Genomic DNA, 19,475 nt, shown 5'->3' with positions numbered 1-19,475 from the left:
TGGGCATTCACTTTTCTAATCTCATCTTGTCCTTTAATAAACCCAGACAGTTTAAATTTTTCCAGGAACTTTTTGAAGTCCTCTCATATAGCTATTTGGTTTGGTTTGTGTTGTAAAGAACATACGTCTTTGAGACAGTCACGTATTAAGTGACTGGGCACCTGAACATTCTAATTGTGGTCTCTGTTTATCAATTAAGAAATCTAATGCCTAGTTTGAGCGTCTGTTGTGTGCCAACAATGAAGAAACCAGACATAAGTCCATATCATTAAGTGGATAAAACCTACTTAAGACAGAATTCATGTCTTAACAGCCAGAGTATATTAACTCCATGCCTATATCCATATCTCTTGTTGCAGAAAAATCCTGTTCTGTCAAAGCTGGCTTCATAATTATGTGCTCAAAGAAATGATATATGCACGTGGGGGCACAAATTATGCATACAATTATTAAAATGGCGCTCCACAGTCAGTCTTATCCCTGTGAGTAGTTTTCAGATAAATTACTTTGGAAGATGCCTTCTAGAAAAGACTGCCGCTAAGTGAGTATATCCTTTGGAGGAATCAGCTCAGGAAATAAATCATAGGATTACTGTAAGCCTCACACGCTCCACCTCCCATCTTTTCATTTGAAGTATTTCGCCACCATGCATGAATACAATGTTCTTCTATGATACTATGGCAAATAAATAAAAAGAAATTTTATAAATATGAAAAACTATGTAATCTTGTAATTATTTCTAAAATTGTAAATGGATCTTAATTTTAAAAGCATTCATTTATTTTAAAACAGTATTTATGCTTACTACTGAATTAGACATTTTTGTTGTAGACATTCCATGCTGTTAAGTTGGTTCCGATTCATAGCGACCTTAAGTACAACAGAAAGAAACAGTGCTCAGTCCTGAGCATCCTGTTAGGTTTGAGCCCAATGTTGCTGCCACCGTGCCAATTCATCTCCTTGGGATCTCCCTCTTTTTGTTAACCTTGCACTTTACCAAGCATGATGTCCTTCTCCAGGGACTGGTTCCTCCTGACAACATGTCCAAAGTACGAGAGATGAATTCTGGCCATTCTCATTTCTAAGGAACATTTTGTCTGTACTTCCAAGACTGATTTTTTAGTCTCCTGACAGCCCCTGGTACTTTCAATATCCTTTGCGAATATCATAAATTCAAAGACATCGATTTTTCTACGGTCTTTCTTATTCATTATCCAACTTTCACATGCATATGAGACGAATGGCAATACCATAGCTTGGGTCAAACATGCCTTAGATGAATATACAGGATGTTTGTAACACTTGTTTGGTTCAATTATAATTGAATGGTTGGTGTTCTTTAGATGTTTCATTTTTTTAAGACTTACATAATTTGCTTCTGACATGGAGTATTTAAAATATACTATTTGGCTTTTCTCTTTGAATCTAAAAAGTTTCTTTCAGAAAAGCTGAGAAAGAAAACATCAGTAGTTCTAGTGATTTGGAATATATAAAAATTAGCTTGCTTTTTACAATTAGTTAAAAACAACAACAACAAGTTTCTCCATGAATAGCTGGGTCTTTCAACTATTACTAACTCACAGACCACTCTCTAAATGCATTCTTCTTTGTGTGTATGACACAAGTACTGAATCTGTTTGAAGACTGATTCCATTTGATACTAGAAGGTCCTTCAGTCTCTCCAGCAGATGTTTGCTCACAAGTCTTTTAGGGACCACGAAAAGAACAATGTGTGTCACAAAGCAAAGCAAGATGATCTTTTCAATCAATGTGATTGAAGGTGTGGTGCTGGAATAGGCAGCTTCAACATTATCCATGGGCCTCACCCCTGGCCTACAGAATCAGGTCCTATGTTTGAAAGAATCATTCATGATGCACTAATGAAAGACCTGTGATGAACGAGGGCTACCACTTATTAGGTGCTTACTATGCATAGTAGCATAGTGGTTACGAATCGGGCTGCAAACCTTAAGGTCAGCGGTTCGAAACTACCAGCCGCTCCGCGGGAGAAAGATGAGGCTTTCTACTCCCGTAAGGATTTACACCCTCGGAAACCCTGTACAGGGTCGCTATGGGTCGGAACCGACTCAACGGCACTTAACAACAACAACAATGCATAAGTGCTCCTATAAAGATTTATTGCCTCAGAAACCCTATACAGGGCCACTATGAGTCAGAACCAACTCCACAGCACACCACCACCACTCCCACTCCTAGTGTGGTGCTGTATGATTAGCACTGGACTGCTACCAACAAGGTTGGCAGTTCAAACCCACCAGTTGCTCAGAAATCCTGCAGGGGTCATTGTGAGTCAGAATTGATTCGATGACACTTAATAATAACATACTAAGAGATGAGCTCAGTACCTTCTATAGAGATCTTGTTTAATAACTGTCCTGGTGTGGTGCTGTGCGTTAATGCGCTAGACTGCAAGGTCAGTTTGAACCGCACTGTCTGCTGTTCGAGCTCACCAGCTGCTCCTCAGAAACCCTATGCAGGGTCGCTATAAATCAGAACCGACTCCAAGCTACCTAACAACAACTAAAAATGCTTATTAAGGAGTCCTGGTGTGATGCTGTAGGATAAGCACTAGACTGCTAACCACAAGGTTTGCGGTTCAAACCTACCAACCACTCCTTGGAAACCCTATTCATGGTGGATATGGAGCCGACTTGACGCCATTTGACAACGATACTACTTATTAAACAGTCCTATACACCAGATGTTATTATATCTGTTTTATATATGAGGAAATTGACTTTTCCAAAATCAACCATAGAAATTGGTAAAATCAAGGCAAACTCACACCAGAGAAGAAAACCCGCTGCCCTCAAATTGATTCTGATTTATAGTGACCATATAGGTCGAACCTACCAGCTGTTCTGTGGGAGAAAGATGAGGCTTTCTGCTTCTATAAAGATTTACAGCCTCGGAAACCCTGTACAGGGTCACTATGAGTCAGAACTGACTCCACGGCACATAACCACCACCATAGGATGGGTAGAATTGCCTCATCAAATTTTCAAGACTGATCTTTACTGAAGCTTACTACCATATTTTGATCTTAGAGTGGTTGATGGGTTCCAAATGCCAACCTTTAGTTAGTAACTGCAGCATCAGGGTTCCTTGATAATGCAACACCAGCACCCCAAAAATAAAACAGAACAAAATAACTTCACTGCCACTGAGTCAATTCTGAGTCATAGTGATCTTATATAAGCATTCTGAGACTGGGAATCTTTATAGGAACAGACAGTCTCATCTTTCTCCCAGGGAGCAGTTGGTGATTTTGAACAGCCGACCTTGTGGTTGGCAGCCCAATGCTTATCCAACAACAAAATCAGTACTCCTAAAGCAAACTCAGCTCTGTCTAAATCCAAGGATTGTGCTTTCTTTTAGTTGAAGAAATACAGTTCTCATGAAAATGTCTTATCAGCATGTGAAGACTTTTCACTGCAAAAGTGTAATTTTTATTGCAAGCCACAAATGAATATAACAAACACAACAATTTACAAATGTCAATAATCTGTTGTTGAACATACACATAGAAGTATATGTTATTATTGTTAAGTGCCATCAGATTGATTCCAACTCATAGCAGCACTGTATAGTCTTTCCAAGGAGCAGCTGGTGGGTTTGAACTGCTGACCTTGAAGTTAGCAGTCCAGTGCTTATCAGGAATTATAGAATCCTACAGATTTCTTTTCTTATTTTAGCATTTCAGCCTATAGAAGGTGGAGCTTCTCTCTACTTGAGAACATAATTGGAAGCAGGAATACTCATTTGTAATCAGATTTAGAAAGGAAGGCAAGTTTCTGTTTTCATTTGTTGTTGTTGTTGTTAAGTGCCAGTGAGTCAGTTCCGACCCATAGCGACCCTGTGTAGGGTTTCCGAGGAGTGGCTGGTGAGCTTGAACTGCCGACCTTGCAGTTCAAATGGTTTTGCAGTCTGGCAAATTAACCCACAGCACCACATCAGGACTCCAGTGAATTGGCAGTTGTTGTTAAGTGCCACTGAGTTGGGTCCAACTCACAGCGACCCATTATAGGGTTTCTGAAGAGCGGCTGGTAGGTTTGAACCACTGATCTTGAAATTAACAGTCTAGTGCTTATCCTACAGCACCACACCTGGGGGTAGGGTAATACTAAAAACACAAATGACAACTTTTCATAATTTTAACAAAAATGGTTGAAACACAATCGGATAACACAGATTTTTTTGTGGAGAGGATTTGGAAAATTGTATGTAGGACAAGCAGAAATTTGAATGAATCCAAATATAAAGGCTTACACCTGAAGTCGCTCTGGTTTAAAAACATTTCAAAAGGACTGAAGCCCACCTAGATTCCCCCTACAATGCCCAACTTCCATACTCTCCACTGAAGTACGTCATTTGGCTTTTGGCTTTAGTTACATCAGGCATACAGGCCACGAGGAGAACTGAAGCAGGGAGAGCTCAGGGGAAAACAAAGAGAAGAGAAGGAAATAGCCATTTCAGTACTGCTCTGTTTACCTGAGGCTCCCAACCACTCAATTATCAACCTGGATTGCTGGGGTACTTGCCTGCTGCGCTAATGGGACAAAACTGGAGCTGGACTGGTTTTCTGAATGCTTCCAAGTGTCTTCCAGGGCTGGGCACCTGCAGACGCTTGGGTAAACTGCTCTCCCTCCAACAGCTGTTCTCTACAGGAGTTTGGGGCAACTGCCCATCAGCTAGGATGGGGAGCCACTGAGGGATTACAGACGGCCCACACAGACTTACTAAAAGTGTTCAGTTTGCACCTACCATTCAGCAACTTTGCAGAAAACAGACTCCCGAGAAATTGCCTGTTGAAGCGGTCAGTTGTTAAGCAATCTGATGTAATCAATCCTTCACTGAAATGTCTAAGCAAATAAGGACTTCCAGGAAGCCCACCATAGCCCTTTTTTAATTTTAGGAATTTATTCTTATGTATAGGAAGTGCTCCATAGGCTAAGCACTGAACTGCAAACCACAATGTTGACAGTTTGAGCTCATCTGTCACATCATGGGAGGACAATGAGGTTTTCTGCTCTTGCAATGATTTAAATCTCGGAGACTTTACCCTGGGTTGCAATGAGTTGGAACTGACTCAATGACACTGAATAAAATTCCTTATGTATGGAGTCCTGATGTGGCACTGTAAGATAAGTACTGGACTGCTAACCAAAAGGTCAATGCTTCCATGTCTCCTCAGAAACCCTACTATGGGTTGCTGTGGGTTGGAACCGACTTAATGGTACTGAACAACAACAATAGTAATCATAGTCTCAAGTCTTTAAACTGAGTCTGTTGTACAGTTTGCCATATTGTGCTGGCTTGCATTTTGATGTTAGAAGCTCTACCATCTGTATTTCAAACACCATTCAGTGACTTATGGTGGACAGGTTCCACTGGCGCTTTGAGAGTAAGAGAGACTAGGAAGAGAGGCCTGGCGATGTCCTTGTCTAATACAATGTTGGAAGAAGCTTTTAAGTTGGAAGTCACTCAAAATATACAACGGTTTCAACACTGCACTCAAACATACCAACACTCATGATGACGGCTCAGGGCCAGGTAATGGTTTGTTCTGTTGTGTGTGGGGTTGCCTTGAATTGGAGCTGAGGCCACAGCAATAATAACAAATGAGGACACAGATTTGACAACACTGATAATGAGAACAGACTCAGATAAACAGTTGCTGTAATCTCAGCTCTCCTGGTTTAACCTGCTTGTCCGTGTTCTCTCCTTTCACATGGGAAAGGGGTGATGTTGCCCTCTGAAAGGAGTCTGCACTGGTCCCCAATGCCTTGACCTCTCACCGCAGCTGATGACCAGTCTGCTGAGAGTAAACCCTGCCCCAGAGGGCCTGCTGTGAAGCCTTGGGGACTTTGCCCCAGCGACTGACAGACTAGGAAGTATGCAGTATTGGAAATTCCACAGCTAGGGAGGCAGAGTCACACCACACAGAAGAACATAAAGAACAGAAGAGGATAAAGGGGGAGGACTTTTTTGCATCTTCATTTTAAGCAACCACCACTAGGGAAACGTTATATTTTAAACTCTCTAGCGTTTCTATTCTTTGCTTTACATGGTGCTCTTTAGAAATATTGATGCCTTTGAATAAAGAATGACTTAATTGTTGTTACTAATAAGGAGCTCTGGTAGCGTAGTGGTTACGAATCGGGCTGCGAGCCTTAAGGTCAGCAGTTCGAAACTACCAGCCGCTCCGCGGGAGAAAGATGAGGCTTTCTACTCCCGTAAAGATTTACACCCTTGGAAACCCTGTACAGGGTCGCTATGGGTCGGAACCGACTCGACGGCACTTAACAACAACAACAACAACAGGCGTTGTGGGCTAATGCATCAGACTGCAAAGTTGTTTGAACTGCAAGGTTGGTGGTTCAAGCTTACCAGCTACTCCTTGGGAACCCTATGCAGGGTCGCTATGGGTTGGAATTGACTCAACGGCACTTAACAACAACAACGATAGTTTCTGATATACACAATTCTTGTACAATCTCACCTATTTGCTTTTTTTTTTTTTTGAGGAAAAGAATTGCTTTGCAGACCTTCATGAAGGACACCAGGAGCAAAAATATGTTTTTTTGCTCCTGTGCTTTAGTTTACTCCTGTGCTTCTCTTTCCTGTGCTTCCTCCACTCACGTCCCAACTCTGAGAACGTGCTTTGAAACAAGGCCAATATGAGAGCCGGAGAACTCCTTGCCACTAGGTCAGACTGAAAAGTTTTGAGTAGAGACATCCTCTAATAAAATTAAAGTCCGGAGTATGCCAAGAAGAAAACAGAAGAGCCAAGAGAAACTCTGTCCCTCCTCCACTGCCTTACTAGGAGGGATGCTACTAGTATCAAGCACAACTAGAACTGGGAAACCAGTTCCTGAATTGTGGTCGTCGGTGAAAAATCTGAGACTGATGCAGCTGTTTCACATTTAAAGGGCCAGTCATGCAGAGTAATATTTTGGGGGAGCTGCAGACAAATGATTCACTACACCCTTTCCATCTCTCAATGTCTCCAGTCTCTCTTCTGTGTTTGGGTGGCTACTTATTTTCAGTACTTAGTACTTAGATGGAAGAAAGGCCAAGCAATCGACCTCTGAAACCCAGTTAAGAAAAACCCTATAGATGATAACTGTCCAATCTGCAACTGGTCATAGGGAAGGTACAGGACTATGGTGCGTGGAGTGACCATGAGTCAGAGAGACTCAATGAAGCGCATGACAATCAGCTGGACAAACAGAAGAAAATGCTGTGGGAGGAAGAGACAGAGTCTGGGTGCAAAATTTAGGAACACCAGTCACTGAGAGCATCTGAAATGCTGGGTTCTTTTTCTCTGGCAAAAGTCATCCAACACTTTGCAGACAGCAGAACAGATGTGTGCTGTTGAAGAATGTTAGTGAGACCAAAGCCAGTAACACTGTAATCCATCCAATGCCCAGGATGGAATCCATAGCTCCTCGGTTGCACGAGTTTCCTCACTGAAGTCATTTCAGGGAAAGCCAACAATAAATACTAAACTGTGCAAGGAGGAGCCCAGAAAGGCTAAAGAGGCTGAGTTTTCCCACTGCAGAGGGATTGCTTTTCTACAATGAACGAGGAGAAAGGGGGCCGAGGCTAACATCCACACACGTGTGAAGCAAACTTTTGGGCTTCACTTTGCTTCACCAGGACACTCTTTCAAGTTAATAACAGTAACTAAAAGGAAAGAAAAAACAGAAAGAACAACAACAAAAAACGCCTTCCCTAGCTTCAATAACAACACCTGGTGTGACCTCCCATTAACCACGTAGTTAGGCATCTGAAAGTCTGGCTTGTTCAGAAAGAAGTGTCAGGTAGGTAGCTCAACAGGAACCTTTGTCTACATTGGGAGGAAGGTACTGTGATCTGATGCAAACACATTCTGGTGTTCTTTAAACCTGCATGCATGTATCCTGGCCAAACTGGGTTTGCGTTTCATGTTTAAAGCATGGAGCCCAGGTTTCCCCATACCCTAAATGTAAAGCATTACAATTTAGAGTAGAACACAGCACATCTAAATTAAGAAATAAAATGCACTTTTTGAGTTCAAAACAATTTTGAATTCATTGTTCTGAGGGGTGTTACATTTGATTCTGTATAATCAAGGTCCACTGCATTGTAAATTTAAAGCAAAGCTTTAATTCTATAGGAAGTTGTTGTGAATCTGGGAAAGAGACAGATGCCAGCCATCCTTACTAGCAAAATCATTGATGTGGTAAAAAAGTGTGAAAGTATTCATTACAGATTATTAAGTAAGCATAAGTAAGCCAGTGCTTACCTTGCTTATTAGGTATTCTGCCTCTGGCTCTGATTACTATCATTTAGAAATGCAATTGCTCACTCTTCTTCTCAGGGACCAACAACCAATTAATGAGGCACTGGTGGCTCAGGTACAATTCTTACCTCTGTGAGGGAAGCCAGTGTTCAATTCCCAGTCAATGCATCTCAGGCATAGCCACCACTCATCTCTCAGGGGAGGCTTGTTTGTTGCTATGATGCTAAACAGATTTTAGCAGAGCTTCCAGAGTAACACAAACTAGGAAGAAAGATCTGGAACTCTACTTCTGAAAACCTCCCCAATCATAACCTTATGGATCACAGCGGTCTACGTTTTGTTCTGCTGAACAGGGGTTGCCATGATTTTGGAGGTAGACTTCATGGTTGCTAACAACATAGATGAAGTTTGGGAATTCTTAAAAAGCAGTGTTTTGGTGCTGCTATCTGACCTGCAGGCTTTGTGAATTCTGTTCTTGACCTCTCAACCATTCCGACTTGTTATTAGTATTCTAATGAAGATAGCACTGATAGTAGTCACCTAAACATGGGGACAGGTGGATTTGTCTAGCTGTCATATAAAAGTCTGGCTTTTCATGGAGACTAGGTATATGCCCTTGGTAAGGTTTTTGTTCCTCTTGGATAAAAAAAAAAAAAAAAAAAAAAGTAAAGAACTTTTAAATGCTTTTGTTTATGATTGGGCTAGAGTACCTCGTTGGTTGCTCAAACACTAGTCTAGTTGTTATTGTGAAATAGTCAGATGTGATTAAGTCAGTTGACTTTGATTAAGCAGATGACCTTCTGTAATGTGGCTGGGCTTCAACCAACCTATTAAAGGTCTTGAGAGCAAAGAGGGTGTTTTCCCTATGTTGTATTCAGCCTCCACATTATAAGTAGACACATTCCCTGAACTCTTTTGTCTTCCCACCACAGGAAGGGACATAGGCTACAGTAATCCCCAGCTTGATGCCTGATTTCATGCTTGCAAGTAGCTACAATCATTAAAATATGACGGGGCTTAAAAAAATTCATGGAAAAATCCCATTATCTTTTCATTTCATTTTTCCATGAACCGTTTCGAGGCTTTAAATCAGGGGTGGGGAACCTTTTTTTCTGCCAAAATTTTTAACATCATTCACAGGCCATACAAAATTATCAACTTAAAAAATTACCCTGATATATTTGGTTACATATTTAATTAACTCATTCCTAATGTGACAGCTAAGAGTCCAGGTATGGTGCTGTGAGTTAATGCACTGGATAGCAAAGTAGCTTTAAACTGCAAGGTCAGTGGCTCAAGCTCACCAGTTGCTCCTTGGAAACCCTATACAGGGTTGCTGTGTGTCGGAATTGACTCGATAGCACTTAAAAATAACACAATGTGACAGCTCGGAGTCCTGGTGTGGTGCTGTGGGTTAATGCGCTGGACTGCAGTCACTTTAAACCACTTGTGGTTCAGAGATTCAAGCTCACCAGCTGCTTCTCAAAAACCCAATACAGGGTCACAACCAACTCCATGGCACTTAACAACAACAATGTGAAGGCTGGAACTGCAGTTGTCTTGGCAGGGCCAGACCAAATGATTTTGTGATCATATAAGGCCCCATGCAAAGGGAGCAGAAAGCCTCATCTTTCTCCCATGGAGAGGCTGGAGGGCTCTAACTGCGGAACTTGTGGCTTGAACTATGGGCCTTGTGGTCCATGTTGTTGCTACATGCCATCGAGTCGGTACCGACTCATAGAGACCTTATACAAAGCAGAATGAAACACTGCCCGATCCTGAGTCAACCTCACTATTGTTGCCACGCTTGAGTCCATCGATGCTGCCACTTGGCCATCTCGTTGAGGGGTCTTCCTCTTTTTCTCTGACCCTCCACCTTACCAAACATGATATCCTTCTCCAGCGACTGGTCCCTCATGACAATATGTCCGAAGCATGACAGATGAAGTTTGACCATCTTGGCCTCCAAGGAGCATTCTGGATGCACACATTCCAAAACGGATCTATTGGTTCTTTTGGCAGCCCATGGTGCTTTCAATATTCTCCTCCAACACCATAACTCAAAAGCATCACTTCTTCTATGGTCTTCCTTATTCACTGTCCAGCTTTCACATCCATATGAGGTTATTGAAAACACCATTGCTTGGGTCAGGCACACCTTAGACCTCAAGTTGACATCTTTGCTCTTCAACATTTTAAAAAGGTCTTGTGCAGCAGATTTACCTAATGCAATACGTCGTTTGATTTCCTGATTGCTGCTTCCATGAGTGTTGGTAGTTGATTCAAGAATGAAGTCCTTGACAACTTCAATCTTTTCTCCGTTAATAAGAAAGTTGTTTGTTGGTCCAATAATGAGGATTTTTGTTTTCTTGACATTGAGATGTAATCTATACCGAAGGCTGTGCTCTTTGATCTTCATCAGTAAATGTTTTAAGTCCCTTTCATTTTCAGCAAGCAAGGTTGTATCATCTGCATATTACAGGTGTGTAAATGAGTCTTCCTAAAATCCTCAGGCCACATTTTTCTTCATATAACCCAGCTTCTTGGATTATTTGCTCAGCATACAAATTGAACAAGCATGGTGAAAGAATACAACCTTGTCACACACCTTTCTTAATTTCAAAACATTCCATGTTCCCATGTTCTGTTTGAACAGTTGCCTCTTGGTCCAGGTACAGATTCCTCATGAGCACAATGAAGTGTTCTGGAATACTTATACTTTGCAATGTTGTCCATAGCTTGTCATGATCCACACAATCCAAAGCCTTTGCATAGTCAATAAAGCACAGGTAAACATCTTTCTGATATTTTCTGCTTTCAGCCAAGATCCATCGGACACTAGCAATGATATCTCTCGTTCCACAGCCTCTTCTGAATTCGGCTTGAACCTCTGGAAGTTCTCTGTCAATGTATGCTTGCAGCCGTTTCTGTATTACCTATAGTAAAACTTTACTCGCATGGGATATCAAAGAGATTATCTGATGATTTCCGCATTCCATTGGATCACTTCTCTTTGGAATGGGCACAAATACGGATCTCTTCCAATCAGTTGGCCAGATAGTAGTCTTCCAAATTTCTTGGCAGAGATGAGTGAGTGCATCCTGTGCCATATCACTTTCTTGAGAGAGTTTGATTTTGATTCCATCAATTCCTGGTGCCTTGTTCTTTGACAGTTCCTTCAATGCACCTTGGACTTCCTCCTTCAGTATCATTGGCTCTTGATCATAGGCTACCTCTTGAAATGGTTGAACATTAACCATTTCCTTTTGGTACAGTGACTCTGTGTATTCCTTCCATCATCTCTTGATGTTTTCTAAATCATTCAATAATTTTCCCAGAGAATCTTTCAATAACAAAAGTTGAGACTTGAATTTTTCTTCAGTTCCCCCAACTTGAGAAATACTGAGTGTGTTCTTCCTTTTTGGTTTGCTGATTCCAGCTATTTGCACATTTTATTGTAATATTTGGCTTTATCTTCTCGAGCTGATCTTTGAAATTTTCTGTTCAGCTCTTGGACCTCCTCATTTCTTCCATTTGCTTTAGCATCTCTGTGCTGGAGAGCAAGTTTCAGTGTCTCTTCTGACATCCATTTTGACCTTTTCCTTCTTTTTTGTCTTCTTAAAGACTTTTTGCTTTCTTTATGTATGATGTTCTTGATGTCATCCCACAAATCTTCTGGTCTTTGGTCTTTCGTGTTTAATGTATCAAATCTGTTCTTCAGAAGATCTTTAAATTCAGGTGGGATATATTCAAGGTCATATTTTGGTTCTCGTGGACTTGTTTTCATTTTCTTCAGCTTCAGTTTGAATTTGCATAGGAGTAATTGATGGTCTGTTCCACAGTCTACCCCTGGCCTTGTTTCACTGATGATATGGAGCTTTTCCATCATCTCTATCTGCAGATGTAGTCAATTTGATTTCTATGTATTCCATCTGGTGAGGTCCATGTGTATAGTTGTCTCTTATGCTGTCTAAAGAAGGTATTTGAAATGAACAAATCATTGATTTTGCCAAATTCTATCATGCATTCTCCAGCATCATTTGTATCACCAAGGCCATATTTTCCAACTACTGATCCTTCCTCTTTGCTTCCAACCTTTGCATTCCAATCACCAGCAATGATCAACACATCTTGATTGCATGTTTGATCAATTTCAGATTGAAGAAGTTGGCATAATTCTTCTATTAATCCTCACTGGCATTAGTGGTTAGTGCGTAAATTTGAATAATAGTGGTATTAACTAGGCTTCCCTTGTAGGCACATGGATATCATCCTATCACATACCATGTTGTACCACATGAGTGATCTGGATATGTTCTTTTTGACAATGATTGCAACACCATTCCTCTTCAATTTGTCATTTCTGGCATAGTAAACCATTTGGTCATCAGATTAAAAATGGCGAATACCAGTCCATTTCAGCTCACTGGTGCCTAAGATATCGATGTTTATGCATTCCATTTCATTTTGACAGCTTCCAATTTTCCCAGATTCATACTTCGTATGTTCCATGTTCCATTTTTCAGTGGATGTTTACAGCTGTTTCTCTTCATTTTGAGTTGTGCCCTATCAGCAAATGAAAGTCCAGTGGGCTTTTCTCCCACTGGCTTTATTCCATTCATGTCATCATGGTCAACTCTACTTTGAGGAGGCAACTCTCCCCCAGTCGTATTTTGAGTGCCTTCAACCTGAGGGGGTCATTTTCTGGCACTCTTTCTGACAGTGTTTCTCTGCTATTCATAGGTTTTTAGTGACTAATATTCGGAAGTAGTTCATCACTCCTTCCTAGTCAGTCTTTGTCTGGAAGCTCATCTGAAGCCTGTCCCCCATGGCTGACCCTGCTGGTATTTAAAATACCGGTGGCATAGGTTTCAGAATCATAGCAACTTACAAACCACCACAGTACGACAAAGTGACAGACAAGTGGTGGTTGTGGTCCATGGTCCAATGTTTTTTTGTATGGAGCCACAAGTGTCGTCAAGTCTGTTCCGACTAATAGTGATTCTGTATAGGTTTTCCAGTGAGTGGCTGGTGAGCTTGAACTGCTGACCCTGAGGGTCAAACAGACCTGGCAGACCAGCATATTAACCCACAGAGCCACACCAGGACTCCTAAGGATACCTAATAATTCAGGAGGCCTGCAAGCGATTAGCCAATGGTTTTGAATCACATGAATAGTCAACAAGAGACCCCAGGTTTTCGGGAAAAACAACAACCACATATATCAGCTGTTTTTTCCTGAGGCATGGGGCATATGTGTAAAGGGCTTACATGATAGCTCTATGGCCCCTGCAGAGGATGTCAGCAGAGTCCTTTAATATAATGTTGTTGTTGTTAATGTGCTGTTGAGCTGGTTTTAACTCATAGCGACCCTGTATAGGGTTTCCAAGGAGAAGCTGGTGAACTTGAACTGCCAAACTTGTGGTTCAAACTGACCTTGCAGTCCAGCACATTAACTTAGAGTGCCACACCAGGACTTTCTCTCTCTATCTCTATTTATATATATAATATTTTAAGAGAATATATATAAATACACTTCATACATATATACATATAAAACTCACCAGCTGTGACTCTGTATAAGGTTTCTGAGGAGCGGCTGGTGAGCTTGAACCACCAACCTTACGGTTCAAACCAACTTTGTAGGACAGCGCATTAACCCACAGCACCACACCAGAACTCCAAATATAAATATTAGTGCTCTGCATTTTGTTTTTATGAAGAACAACAGATGATTCAGTTTTATTTCTGATTCCATTTTCTATTATCCACCTGTGACAATTCTCGGTACCCTCACACTCTCTATTTAAGAGTAGTGAGATCTATTACCATTCCATCGTGACATCTCTCTGTGCCTCACTTGATTCTGAGGGTAGCAGTCAGTAGCTGCTGACCCTCTAAAGACGAGCTGAGTGTTGTAGGACCCCTACAATTGTGGGCAGAGGCCCAAACTGTACCTGTTGGCCAGAAGTTGGGACCTGGTTCCTGAGGGTGAGGTCAGGTAGATGGCCAGGTCTCCTCTCCTGGGGTGGGTAATGGTTATGCGCACCACTACATGCTCCAGGTAGTTGACATGGTGGTTGGGGTTATCTGAGCAGCCCGAAGCTTTGTAGATGGAGCGTACTGCGCTGTTGGGGCGAATTGTTCTGCAACACAGAGAGAGAGAGAGAGAGAGAAAGGGTGTTTGAATAGATATGGTAGAGCTTGATGGAATAACTCTCGATGCCTGGTGTATTTATACAACGTAATGCAAACAGCAGGTCCCTAGATACGAATGGACCACAAGTGACATTTCCTAAATGATTGAGTCACTTAAAGGGTTAACACTGGTTAAGCAGTGAGAAAGATGAAAGAAAGCAAAAAAGGTGAATTAGGTCCTCTTTGTGCAGGAGCCCTGGTGGCATAGTCATTAAGTGCTTGGTTGCTAACTGAAAGATTGATAGTATGAACCCACCAGCTGCTCCATGGGTGAAAGACAAGGCCCTTAGCTTACATAACGATTACAATCACAGAAACCCGCTAGGGCCATTCTACTCTGTCCTATAGGGAAACGATGAGTCAGAATTGACTAGCCAGCAACGGGTATGTTTCCTGCAGGTAGTGGACATCAAACTAGCATATACATTGCTATCACCATGTTAAAAAAATAGATTGTTGAGCCCCAGCCCCCTAGGGCCTGATTCAGTACGTCTGGGTATATCTCAAGAATTTGCATTTCTCATAAGTTCCCAGGTACCAGTGACACTGCTGATCTGTCGAGTACCCTGTGAGGACCACGTATACAGGATATTGTGGTATATATAGTACAGGCCTGGGAATTAACACAATCTGGATGTGTCTACCATTTCCTTGCTTCATAATCTATGTGTACACTCTTTCCTGTCCTCTTCTCCAGTTTCCTCCTATGCCTTTGTCCTCTTTACCTCCATGCTCCAGCCACACAGATGGTGGTGCAAGTTCTGGGGCAATTCCAGTCTTTTCCACTGTGTAGACTTTGTTCACACTATTATGCCTGAAGTACTTTTGTGGTTGACCTTTATATGTTTTTTTTCTCTTTCTTTAGAGCCAATACTTAAATTTTACCTTGACCTTCACTGGACCTTCACTGGACCACATGAGAAAACATATCCCATTCTCTCTTATTTTCAATCCTGTTTATTTCCAAAGCTCACTATTATAACTAGTAATTCTTTCTTCTTTGACTTTGACTCTTCTACTAGACTGTAAGCTCCGTGAGGCAAGACTTATTCTTCTTCTTCTTTTTACCACTAATATGTAGCTCAGTGCTTGATATACAATAAGTACAAGAAAAATAGTCATTGGATTGGTAAATTACTGGCTGAATAAACAAATAATCCCTGTGGTCCTGTTTCCTTATTTGTCTAATGGGAATAATACCCAAATTTTAAAGTTTTAATAATAATTAAGCATGCATTAAATTGCTATAGGCTCCACCCCCAAGTGCTCAAGTAATAATGTTTATAGCTTCCCACTGCTTTATTTCTTCCCTCATCCTTTGCCACAAATTGAATGGAAAAGAAAACTTTAATTCTTTTATCCCTGCTTGTTAGCAAATCTCTTCAAGAATTATAGTTGTTCTACTGTCATTAAAAACCAAAGTTCAGAAATAAGTTTTGGGGTCAAGGGTGTAGGTGGTAGGTGGATTCTCTTAAAAGAAAGCCAAGAGCGGAACACTAATAAAACCACTAAGATGGAATCCTGTTCCTCAGATTTAGCAGCCAGGAGAAACGTCATACAATCATTTGATAATCCGAGTCTGAGCCTCTGAAAGAGGGAAACAGGACTAAGGTACTGATAATCTCTTTTAGAGGACATTTGCACCATTCTTTGGAGAATCATGTAGTGTGAATTAAGTTGTTTTTTGGAGTACGATGACTAATCGGGACCACTTACACTAGCAAGTAAAAACATAAACAGAATAGAAGTTGCAAGAAAGCCCATACCTAAAGGTCTCCCAAGGCCCCATTTTTTTTTTTTTTTTTCTTTTAATGATCCTTGCATTATTTCAAAGGCTTCTGGTGGCACACAAGGTTTGTACTTAGGTATTAATTGAAAGGATGTTTCTGGTGATCTACTTCCAGTAGGTGACAGTTATTGAAATTCTGCAGTGTACAGTTCCACTCTGACACACATGGAGTTGCTATGGATTTGGGTTATACTAATGTGGATAATATTGGAGTCCTGGTGTGGGGCTATGGATTAATGCACTGGACTGCAAGGCCATTTCAAACTCAAGGTTGGCTGTTCAAGCTCACCAGCAGCTCCTTGGAAACCCTATACAGGGTCATTATGAGTCGGAACCGACTGGACAGCACTTAACAACAACAACAACAACAATGTGGATTCAACAGCTTAGAATCCTACACATTCTATGGAAATTTTATACTGTTACTAGGAAAACACTGCACAGCTTTTGACTTGCGTGTGCAACAAAGTTGGTTGTAAGTGCTCATACTGATTTCTCTGTCTCAGGGCACTGCTGGATGCCTGTTTGCATCAAACATTACTTGATTTGTCGGTCGGTGCTCTCCACACACACATGCTGCTGGGGAACGGTGGTCCACTTCTCTGCCTCCATCACCATGGCCTCTGCATCCATCAGTCCAAATCCATAGAGATGACTCACTGTGAACAGCAAGGGGATGACAGTCAGTCTCACTGGGGTTAGGAATAACTTATGAGGAGGAGTCCTGATGTGGCATTGTGGGTAAATGTGCTAGACTTCAAGGTTGGTGGATCAAGCTCACCAACCATTCCTGGAAAATCCTATGCAAGGTCGCTATAAGTTGGAGTCGGAGCCGACCTGATGGCACTTAACAACAACAATGTGTGTTGAGTTATAATGCCATACAATGGAGACTTCAGACACAACCCTGTGGGAGCTTAGATATTATTCTGACAATGATTTGAAAGCAAATTAAGACAAAACCAATAATAAGCAACAAGAAAAAAATAAGATGAATATATTATTATATGCTGATTATGTTTTATTACGAATGCCATGCCTATCATTTGTGAATTACTACCACATGCTGGGCACTGATTCTGTTATCTTTACGTTTAATCCTCCCAATATTTATAAAATGTTGGTACTATCACTGTAATCACCATTCATAGAGGAGAAAACTGAAGAATAGGGATAAATGTAGCCAAGACTGACTAGCAAGTGAGTGGCTGTGCTGGATTCTAACACACAGTTTTACTCTAGGACCCCACCATTAACCACTCCCACTTTAGTGATGACATCATCAGTTTTGTAAGATTCAATGAACAGATTTAAAGACAAGTGACAATGTAGACATGTCTTCTTACAATACAACAGGACTTCTCATAGCATATGAAGAACTCACATGCAAGAAGTATCAATTTCCTGACATATCTAGTAATTAGTCTGAATACCCAAGAAGATATAAACTATCTTTCCCCTAGCATATAAAAAATTAACTAAACTTTACACTATGATCTATTTGAAATCTCTAGACTTTTATGTCAGCTTCTTATCTTTGAGTGTTGTAATCTTTACTTGTCGTAATCAATGAGGGTCGTACTCATTAATCTAAAGCTGACTTTGACATAACTATCTCAGAAATTGCAATTATACAGGAATATGTTAATGATGATGTACCATGATGTACATGTTCAGTTCTTTCTAGAAATACCTTCAAATTCTAGCGGAATACTTAAACTCTCCATCTTGTATTGACTTGTCTCATATAAATATATGTCCAACACATATTCATACTTCTACCAGACTCATTATGCAAAAAATTTCTGGAGCTGTTCGTGCTTAAGTATTTCAGCTTGGAATTCAAGATGCTCTATGATGCAGTCCTAGTCTCTATTCATAACAATGCCCTCACCAAACCTTTTGATTTGGTTGCTATTGTTAAGTGCCATTGAGTCAATGCCGACCCATAGCAACCCTGTATAGGGTTTCCAAGGAGCATCTGGTGAGCTTGAACCACCGACTTTGTAGTTCAAACCGACTTTACAGTTCAGCGCATTAACCCACAACGCCACACCAAGACTCATTTACTCTTTCCAGTCAGATCTTGCTCTTCCTGTCTCAGTGCTTTTGCTCATGCTGAGTCAATGAGCTAGAATTTCCTCCCTCCTCTTCTCTGTAGATCAGACTCACATTCTTGTATGTTCCTCAAGACCTTGGTATAGTCTACGAGTATCTTCTCCTTCTTAAAAGTATTCTCCGATGACATGAAATAAGTCAATAGGAATTTACTGATATTCAATCATCTGTGAACAGTGAGCTTTTCTCCTTAGATTTTAAACTATAATTTGTCAATCCATCTGCCCTTCTCCCTGTTCATCTATCTTTCCATCCATCCATCCATCCAACCTGAGTGTTTTCTATGTACCAGGCATTGTATCAGGCACTGCATTTTTCATTTGAACCATCACTTGCCTTGCTAACTAATTGTCAGCATTTGAGTATGTCTTTGTACTACAACTGTATTACAGACTTTTTGATGGTAGGATCTAGGTCTTAACAATTTTTTATATTAGATTAGGCTATAGAATTAAAAAAGGGGGGGTTGTGTTATGTAGTATTGCTTAATTTCTGCTATTTGCCAACTACATAATTCTTAGAGAGCAAGATAAGGTAGTACCTAATATACAAATGTCTATCCTATCACCATTGCTAAGTTGATTGTTTTATTATATAGTTCAAGTGCAAAATCTGTAAAAAGAACTACACAAAAGTATTGTTGTTATGTGCTTTTGAGTTGGTTCTGATACATAGCAACATGTATAGAGTTTCTGGGGGGACTGGAAAGTTTATGAAAGGTCACTTTGAGTCAGAACTGACTCCATAGCACTTCACAACAACAGCATATAGTTTCTGTGGAGTGGCTGGTGGGTTTGAACCTCTGACCTGCAGTTAGCAGTCCAGTGGTTACTCTACCAGGTACTTCAGTAAGTACATACTAAGTAAAATTGAATAAATGTGTTTGCTAAAGCATATGTTACAAAGGAGTCCTGGTGTGGCGCTGTGGGTTAATGCACCAGATTGCAAAGCCATTTGAACTGCAAGGTCAGCGGTTTCAAGCTCACCAGCTGCTCCTTGGAAACCCTATACAGGGTCGCTATGAGTCAGAACTTAAAATAACAATAACAACATATATATTAT

General features: G+C 40.9%; 1 protein-coding gene across 1 annotated transcript in view; it reads right to left on the bottom strand.

Moving 5' to 3' along the window:
• The window catches only part of LOC102827704 (proprotein convertase subtilisin/kexin type 5-like), a 472,359-nt gene that overhangs the window by 38,790 nt on the left and 414,094 nt on the right, over window positions 1-19,475 (bottom strand). Inside the window, exons 11-12 of the mRNA XM_006834928.1 lie at window positions 16,837-16,954; window positions 14,266-14,454 (exon numbers count right to left, since the gene is read on the bottom strand). Coding sequence (XP_006834991.1) covers window positions 14,266-14,454; window positions 16,837-16,954 — 307 coding nt within the window. The remainder of the gene's footprint in view (window positions 1-14,265; window positions 14,455-16,836; window positions 16,955-19,475) is intronic.

Source organism: Chrysochloris asiatica, unplaced genomic scaffold (assembly GCF_000296735.1).
Source record: "Chrysochloris asiatica unplaced genomic scaffold, ChrAsi1.0 scaffold00014, whole genome shotgun sequence".
Classification (NCBI taxonomy): Eukaryota; Metazoa; Chordata; class Mammalia; order Afrosoricida; family Chrysochloridae; genus Chrysochloris; species Chrysochloris asiatica.
The sequence above is the reverse complement of the archived record's forward strand: the minus strand, read 5'-3'. Positions and strand labels throughout refer to the sequence as shown.